General features: G+C 39.4%; 1 protein-coding gene across 5 annotated transcripts in view; it reads left to right on the top strand.

Annotated features, from left to right (window-relative positions):
- The window catches only part of LOC146330235 (zinc finger protein Aiolos-like), a 42,623-nt gene that overhangs the window by 25,969 nt on the left and 7,117 nt on the right, over positions 1-9,537 (top strand). For all 5 annotated transcript variants that reach the window (XM_084715726.1, XM_084715729.1, XM_084715728.1 and 2 more), the window contains exons 3-6: positions 3,137-3,198; positions 4,066-4,133; positions 5,700-5,792; positions 8,384-8,800. In XM_084715726.1, the coding sequence (XP_084571852.1) occupies positions 4,082-4,133; positions 5,700-5,792; positions 8,384-8,800 (562 nt within the window). In that variant the 5' untranslated portion in view covers positions 3,137-3,198; positions 4,066-4,081. The remainder of the gene's footprint in view (positions 1-3,136; positions 3,199-4,065; positions 4,134-5,699; positions 5,793-8,383; positions 8,801-9,537) is intronic.

The following is a 9,537-nucleotide window of genomic DNA, read 5'->3' as shown; positions in this document are numbered from 1 at the left end:
AGACAGGCTTATATACACTCTCCCTCACTCGTCCTCTCTCAATCCTGAGTGCACAGAGAGAAAAAACAGCTGAATCGCCTTCTCACTTGTTCACACGCAGAATACACTTAGTTTTCTCCCTCCACCATCCTGTTATTCTTAAATCAGTGAGTCCGACTGACAGTCACTCGCATGTATTGATTTGCACTTACAAAACATTTGAGAACACATAAGTGCTGTTTCACTTTAATCAACCCCAAATGCCCAACACACACACAAACACACACACATGTATGTGCCTCTGGGCTTGAAACATTGTTCAGACAACAAAACAGCCTCATTCCTGCTCCCTCGACAGGGTCTCAGTGTGTTTGCATACATGTGCATCCAGTGGTCAGTCCACTGCCGTTGCAGTGCCATTGCCCCCCCCCCCCCCCCCCACCCCCCCACCCTCATTATATCGGCCTCTTTCTCTTTTTCTCTCTCTTGCTACTAACTGGAGTGGGCAGCTATAAAAGGCAAATGGACAGTCTAACCCCCCCCCTCCTCAGTGCTGCCCTGCCCCCACCAGTCCTAAAAAAGCCTCCCTCCAGTGGGATTGCAGGATAAGTTTTAACAACACTGCAAGCTGGGATAGTTTATTATACATGTGTGTGTTTCTGATCATGAAAGAGTCTTTAAATCAGCATGCTGCTTTGTTCTTGTTTGCCCGTGTGTGCAGATATGCCCTACACCCAGCCTTTAAGGTTTTGAATCATGGCTTTTATTGGTCAACGTCTCTTTTTTTCTGTGTTCCTTTGCCTCCATTTTGCCATGGAAACCCAGCATGTATTGTGATGCCTTTGTGAGTGTGCTTTCTTTTGGCTTTTTTCTTCCAGCTGGTAGCTGGTTGCCATAGGCAGGCCAGTGGCAGCAGGCAAGCCTTACAAGGCCGTACACCACTCAGGTGGGAGCTACAGTGTGTGTTGTTAGTTACATGGCACCCAGAATCCTCATTCATCCCATCTCACGATCAGAAATTAGCTAAGATACCAAGGCCTTGCCGTCATGAAACCACTGTCTGACTTGCAAGTCAAATATTTGAAAGAAAAACTACATCTGGTCAATTTCAAGTAAATAGCTTTAATGAGATGACTGACTGTAATAACAATGTACTGAAGCAGCTCACTGGTCCCAGAGCTCACAAGAGGGCCAGCAGCTTCGTTATGTGTCTTTTATGAGGTGTTTGACTGCATGTGTGTGTGTTTAGTTAGGGCAGGAGCAAGGTACTGTGCAGGATGGTAACTCAAAGGTTAACAGTGGTTAGTAATGTTTTTTTGTAGGTGCTTGCTGTTTGTTAATGAGCACTATGCAAGCGTGTGTCTGTAGTTTTATATTTTACCAACAATCACTGCAACTTGTAAATCTTTGTAATAGACTAACGGAACAACTTGAGATGCGTATATATGTTCCATACATATTTTGAATGATTTTTCATGACACTTTTGCCTGTTTTTGATAACCAAAGTAGAGACGTGACAGAAAATGAGGGGAGAGACAGATTGGGAGTGACATGGAACAGAGGTCTGTGGTCAGACTCAAACCGGGGACATTGTGGTTCTGGCCAGTTAATCAGGCTGAATATCTGGCCGATAAACAAAAATATCTTCAGCCACATCTGCAGGCAGCCTAGTCAGTGTGGCTGCTGTGGAATGATGTTAGGGCTCCCCCTTGAGAGTTTTCGAGAAAGTGGTGAAAAAGTTAGCTTGGAGCCCTGTACTGAAAATCTCATGCATCCCTCTGTAAACATTTTGTTTACTAAATATGAACAAAATAAATACAACAGAATTAAAACCATATCTGGCTAGTTTTAAAATATATGTTATGTTATAGTGTGTAGAATAATGCAGTTGTGTGTTTCCAATGTATTTTTCTATTTCATTAATTAATGAAACATGTTATTTGCCAAGATAACCGTGTATATTAGATTGTAATATGTCTGGAATTGTGAAATTATTCATAACTTTGCTTTGATATCACCATTTTATATCATTGGCCACCCTCCTCTCTAAATACACAAAAAAGTTGAGAAAACTCATAATTTCAAAACTTAAACTTTTAAGTTTTGAAATAAACTCATAAAAGTTTTGCAGACCTATAATCTTTTGTTGAGGTAAATTACTTTTTCTACTTCTTCTTCAGATAAACTTGAATCTTTGAGTTTTAGAAACAAGAATAGCATTTCATAACTTGCATACAGTGAGCTGTGAACCTTATTTTTCATTGTTTGTGAGCTTGAAAATGAAATGGTCACAATTGAAAATATTAATTATTAACCATCATTCACTTTAACCTTAATGAGTTTACTCAACAATTTTTTGGGTTTCTTGAACTCAAACATTCAAGTTGATCTGATAATGAAAATTAAAAAGTTGTGAGCTTAAAAAGTTGAGTTTTCTTTGCTTTTTGGTGTTTGTAGCGTATTGACAACCCCATATTAGTTGACCACTAGTTATTTGTCAATGCCTTAACTTAGCTCAGATAGTGTTATAATGTGTTTTGCTGTTTTTAGGCGTTTTCTTGTAATGACTTCCTCAGTTGATATATTTTTGCTTTTAAAATGAATGCCTAAAAATTTAAGATGTGATTACAGTTGTAATAACAAAAGATTGTTGGCACATTACATCATTGGCAGATCCTGTAGTACATCTTACACCAAGTGCATTCAAACTCAGCAGGAACAATAGCTGGTTGAAAAGGCTACTGTACAAGTGGTCAGAGGTTATTTAAATTTTGTACAGACACATTTTATTGACTGGGGAAAGAATAGTTAGACTGAAATGTAGCTTTCCAGTCTGGCCACAAGATGGAGTGATAGCTCCTTAAATTGAAACAGGAACCATGTGGAGCGCCTAAACTGATACCAAACCCATGATGAGTTCTTTGTTTCACTTATAATCATTCCGTGTTAGACGCTCTACATGTTTATGTTTAGTAAAGGAGCTTCAACATCATAGTCATGAAAATTGTAAGGAGTAATCTAACTCACTGGTGTTGCCACTTTGCTGTATGAGCACACTTTGGTCTTTGTTGCTCCACCTTGTTCAAAATAAGTTCCTGTTCCTTTAAGGGATCTCCAAAATTCACTGTAGTGACGTTGTGTATATTCCATATTCAGAAAAAGTCCAGTGGCGGAGTGTGGAATCTCCTACTGCAAGAGCGGTTCTGAGCAAGAAGCAGGTAAGATCATTTCATCATTACTCAGCCTTACTGTTATCCTCCAACAACAACAAATAAAACCCCGAAAGTACCGTTATATTAACTGTAACGTGTAGACATGTGTCTCTGAATTTCATTTTGACCATCTGAGAACGTTTGTTATTGCTGTATTCTCCTCACTGAATCTGGTAAAGAGTTGTTACAGTTCTCTAAGTGATGAAAACATTTCTTAGTAACTGTTTAGAGTTTTCATTACAGTTTAATTTGTGTTATACATTTTACGAGTATGATACTTTGTATATTTTTATTAGTTCAGTGAAAACTGATACAGGTCAGCTTTTTTAAAAGTGCATAGCTGGATGTTTTATTTCCTAATTCATTTTTCAAACTGTGGCTTCAAGTGTTGGAGCCTCATTGTCTGTTGGTGTGGAAAGTGCTTTTACACTTGCTCCTATGTACAGACATGGCAGGAAGTACATGTGCAGTGAACATCATCTCTTTCTCATAAGGCTAAATGTAGTGACAGGGTCGAGCAATCAACCGTGGGCTTTTACCCCCACTTTCTTTTTTATAAACTTCTTTTTCTGCTGTCCAACCAACAGGAACAGTGACATGTGTTGCTTCTATTTCTTCACATGCTCTGTAGAAATAGTAAAGGAGACTTTTAATAGTGTCAAGAACATGAAGAAGGTTATATTAGTGTCAGTGTCTTTGTGTGCCACAAACCAACCATTTTATAGCTGAATAAAAGAGTCCTCTCTCTTTATTGTTCTGTAAATACTTCATGTGAAAGCGCCATAAGAGGGAATCTAGCTTGACCTGGCTGGACTTATTTGGATTACAGACTCTCATCTTTCATTAACTAAATGTTATAATTCCTCCCCACAGAACATTTTTTTTCATCATGAACACAGACAAACATCCTGAATTTACCACCGAAGAGGGAAACGGGATGGGTGAGTATCTAATTCCCTGTCTTCACGGTGTGAGAGTGTACGTGATAAGGGTGCACACATTTCTCCACAGCTGCCACCACCCTGAATACCGCACATGACTGTAGAGTACTGAAAGTTGAAGGTGCATATGTGGAGGGGTTAGTCGTCTATGTCCCTGCAACAGCAAGATGAAAAAGCCTTCCTTCACATTCAGCGTGCATGTTATTATCTAACAGAGAACTGTAGAGGAACAACATACAACATGCATCCTCTACAATACCAATTGTTAAAAAAAACAGTAACAGTTGAATAAACTGACCACAAAACAATTAAGTGCTTAATTTTTCAGGCACATAATGATAATTAATGGAGATATCTGTTATATATTTACTGTAATTTATCATAAAATGACCACAATATGTCATCAGAGATTAAGGAAACATGCTTAGTTGAAATACTTGTTACTCTGACAACAACGCAACAGCTGAGGTGTCCCCTATTTCAGACTGGAGTAGCTGTTTTAGTTTCAAGTTAATTAGAGGTCGAATAAATGCTGAATGTTTGATGAATTATTAAGTGTCTGTTTATGAATCAGACTAAATCATTAATAATCTTTTAGAAGGAGTAGCTGTTTATAACAGTCAAACTGAGTAATATGTAAATGGGGTCTGACAGGCACTGAACTCCAACTCTGGGCTATGAATTTTCAGAGCAGTGGGCTTTTGTTTTCATGATAACAGGCTTTACAGTGACAGACAGCCGACAGTTGCAGCCTGCCTGAGCTTCTTCATTGTCTGGAAACAACTGGCTTCAACCTCAGACTGTATATTAAATAGGGATTTAACCTGTTTAATATACTTTCTATGGCTCCAAATTGCATTGGACTGCAGTACTCAGTTTTGGGGACACTATTGCTTGGTACTGCTTCTTGCTTCAGGTAGTCCTCCAAGTAAATGACCATGTTACTGTCAGATCAGTTTGTCATGTGATCATGCACTTGTATGAAATTGGTACAAATGTGTCAGACTCATCTTAGTGCACAATCACCTCTTATAGAGTGTCCTTCAGATAAACAGACTGACATGTTCTAGCATGCACATCTGGACTGGTGAGACATCTGTTGGTTTCACCCTGGTCAACATAATGAGCAAAGAAATATACCTTAAATAATAGCAGAACAGAAGTAACTCCATGTTACTTTCGTCCCTCCATTGTTTCTGTCAACTTTAACCCGGCTAACACCAAAGATAAACTTGCATGACAAACCTTCACTGATATTCACTCTGATCTAACAGATAATATATTTTTGCAGTCTTCAACAAATAAATATTACATCAAAATAGAAAATGCTTCCAGCTTTTACTCTGGCAAATTTGATCAGATTGATTTTCACCTGTGGACTCAATTACGGGGTGTACATCTTGTGGACTTCACAGCATGTCCCTGATTTCCATGTTACAAGAGAAAAGATCTGTCTTGCAGCCGTTCCTCCGTACTCTCTCTTTTGTTGACTGGTCTGAAGTTCTCTTGGTGAAACAAAAAGTAACACAAAGTTTTTTACACATGCCTGATGTGTCACATTTTCAGACGTTTGCAGTGATGTTGCAGATGTGAAGCCACAGGAGGAAGAAGAGAGGGAGGATAACTCATGCAGTGAGAATGGAATGCAGTGTGCTGAAGGTACGACAGATCCACGTATGTGGACACACACACACACACACACACACACACACACACACACACCCTTGACATCTTTGGCATCTTTCCATTGCACTTTGCATTTTAGCAATCATGCTTTGCTTAGCATTGTACAATTACTTTTTTGTCCACGGACGTTCCAAATAGTTGAAAAAGGGGTGTTAGGAATGTTGCTACAAACCCTAAGAATTAATATGACAAAATGTTGCTGTTGGGGGAAAAAAATGTCAAGTCTAGCAAAGGAACTAAAATAATGTTCTTATTTTTAGCGTGGTCACAGTGCATTTCTCTGTTTATCTTAAAGGTTTTAGTGGTTTCATACAAAAAACTGCGGAAGAATTGTCTCACATAAGAACAAGGAGGAGAGTTTTATTCTTTGACTTTAGAAAAACATAAAAACAAAATTAAAATAAATAGACTCAGTGCAAGTTTTTTATCCAACAATATTATCAAATAGGGAGAGATTGCACATGATTTAAGGTTGCAATTTTTTCATTTTTACTAACTGATAGTTGAAAAAAATTTTTCTCTTATTTTATGTTTAATTTAAAGCTACTATGAGAAGTTTTTAACTGGTTATGAAACAGTCCCAGTTTATTACTGATGCCTCTATATGACCTGCATAAGCAAACAAGACCATTGCCTAGTCCTATGTAGTTATTCTTTATGTCTGCCACCGGGTCGGATTCTCTGTGAAATCAGATGAAATAAACCTGTGCATTTTTGCAGGTAAAGTTACAGTGAGTAGTATGTTAGCCAAGAAGAAGAAGGGGGGGGGGTTTAATTAAGATAATTTTATTTTTTATGTTGTATTTTGTGGTTATTGCTGTGAAAATGCTACCACTTTTGATCACAGGGGTCTCCAAAATCAACAAAATATGAAAGTTCCATGTAGTAATTTTAAACAAACAGACTAATAAAACAAACAGGCACTCACTTGAAACGGCTGCTCTTGTCTGTCTTTCCTTATTCATCAAAACCATGTGATCTGGGATGCAGTTTCTGCCATTTCTAGACTAACAAGGCAGACCAAACCAAATTGTGAAAAAACCTATGAGATCCAGAGAAAAGGTACACAAAACATACATTATTAGTTAATACATTAATCGGTTAAATTATTAATGGAGATTAATTGATTCATGATTAATCATTAACATCCCTAATATTATTGCATTTGTATTCTGTCCAGATGACAGTAAAGGCATCATGAAGATCTGGTAGTTAAAAGCACCTTTGTTATGTCTCCTGGTCATCATGTGTTGCTGAGTGCAAAGTAATTAGTAAATAATTCTCTGAATTTGATTGAATCTTTTTGCAACACTGTTTGAATGGAAATAGAGCCATAACAGGGGTGCTATGTCAGCCCCAGTCTGGTTTGTTTCTCACTGCAATGTCATGTATTGCATGATAAAAGTTATATGTAAATTATATAATTTATTGTCAGATCTAATTTTCGTCATTTTTTTTTTTTTTCGGAACTGTGACCACCATGTTTCACACGTGATATTTTGGGTGCGGAAATGTTTTTACTCATTTGTCATTAGAAAAAAGAACATGGCGTTACAGACGGCTCTCTCATTTATTTCTGACTGCCACCCATCTGCCCTGCTGGGTGCATTTCCTAAAGCCCTGCTCTGCGTCTGATGCACAGCCTGCGGTTCACTGCTCTGAGACCCTGGACTCTATATCGGGCCTCTCGGAGCTCTGTGTGTGCAAAGTTTCCATAGCACCTCTGAGCGCTTTCCACAATACAAGGCGCTGCTCTTTAGCTCATCAGCAGCCACCGCCAAGACCACAGTGTGGTTTCTGGATGGAACTGAGTACGCTGGGGGTTGTTGACACTTAGCAAGAGGTTGGGTGAGAGGTCCTGCAAACCAGGCCTCGGGACTCTGTGAGTCAACAGTTGTGGTGCTGTAAAAATTGACATATGTTTGATCCTGTGGAAGTTTGCCCTGCAGTAAGCAAGGACCTGTGGGAAATGGCCCAGAAAAAAGGAAAACAAGAAAAATATCATACAAGTAAACTAGAATTAGAGCCCTGCTGGGTGAGGAAATTAGTGTGGGTTAACGTTGGATTTGGGACATTTTTCTTTATCTGCAACACAAGCAATGAACAATCAATCTGACATCTCTTTTTAAAAGCAGATGAGGAATTGGTGTTGTCTGTGTGAGGTGCATGCCGCGTCTCTCCTGGCCTGATTCTAGTTTCTGTGCCTTCAGAGGAAATGCCTTCCCCTTATCTCAAGCACACATCTTCTGAATCTCTTTCTGACACTTTACATTGGCCCAAATTAAGCTCCCCACACTTTGGAGATGTGAGAACACTAATATCAACTATCAACTAAAAATACATATGTAGAAGTGAAGTTGTGACAGCGTCTCGCATTCTAGTTGGACTGGAGTCTCATCAAGCTTATTTAGCACCTTATTTGGAAGTGAGAACAAACAGCAACTGTTAATTTTTTATTATACGTTGCTCCATATGTGTTGTCTATGTAAATCAATGATTATTATCACACATTTCAGTCACATCATGTACATTTACATCAAATGCCTTTATTCTTTGTTACGCAGGTGTTATAAAGACTGAGGCAGAGGAGATGGAAGACAGCGAGCAGCACCCCAATGTGGAAAAAGAGGGAGAGATTGTTCCAAAAGAGGAAGCAGAGGGAGCCAGTGAGGATGGGATGGAGGAAGGGTTTGATGATCAGAGGACAGAGGAGGACGATGATGAGGACAGGGACGGAGAGGGGGATGGAGAAGGAGATAGCCTGAATGAGCCACAGGACCTGTCACTGGTGGACTACTCGCGGTATGACAGCGTGGCCCTGCCAGACGCCCATGCAGCGGTGGCGCCTGGTGCAGAAGGAACTTACGTGTCTGGAGCCGTGGCCCCCCGCATCCAGACGTCAGGGAAGCTGAATTGTGACATCTGCGGCCTGTCCTGTGTCAGCATCAACGTACTGCTGGTTCACAAGCGCAGCCACACGGGTAAGCACAGGAACACAGCCCCGAACACCTGACCTCAAATACACTCAAACTGTTGCGCAACTGTCACTCTGCTGATAGCATGAGGAGATAGTGTCTCCACTGACTAGGTCAAGATGTTTGATCGCGTAACTCCAATTATGAGCGCACGAGTCTGCATCATACGTGACGCACGTGTCCCAACCAGTGCTACAGCACCAGCGAGAAGTTGTGAAATGTCTTTTATTGTTGTTCAGATATACCACACATGCAATAATGTTGTGGTATGACTGCCGTGAGAGATAGATCAACACATCAAAGTTATCTATTGTCAATATTTTGCCCCGAATTAAGCAACTACTGTAATAACTCACTCATGCATGTGGTTCATGAAAGTTTGAAGTATTCAAATCAAGTGCTGAGAGCAGATTGACTGTATGGAAAATCATGTTCATCCTATACATGAAGCTTCTGTCATATAGTCATATTTGTACACATCTGCACACATCATATATTAAGAGAAAACAAAATGTAGGAAATGACTTGCAGTAAGGTTAGGAGTTCCGTGTTTAAATGTAGTGAGGGTCCTTCAACACATGACAATCACAGAGTGCTCTCTGTCTCTCCCGTTCCTTACATCAGTGTGATTAACAAAGCAGAGTTTAAGAAATGAAGATATTGAGGTTACCATACTGCCCATTAGCGATGAAATGAAATGGAAATTTCATATAATTTGACTAATTTTTATATTGAAAATCTCT

The sequence above is a fragment of the Lutjanus erythropterus genome, chromosome 3 (genome assembly GCF_056507025.1).
Source record: "Lutjanus erythropterus isolate fLutEry1 chromosome 3, fLutEry1.hap2, whole genome shotgun sequence".
NCBI classification, from domain to species: domain Eukaryota; kingdom Metazoa; phylum Chordata; class Actinopteri; order Lutjaniformes; family Lutjanidae; genus Lutjanus; species Lutjanus erythropterus.
Note: the sequence above shows the minus strand (reverse complement) of the source record. Positions and strands in the feature narration are given on the sequence as shown.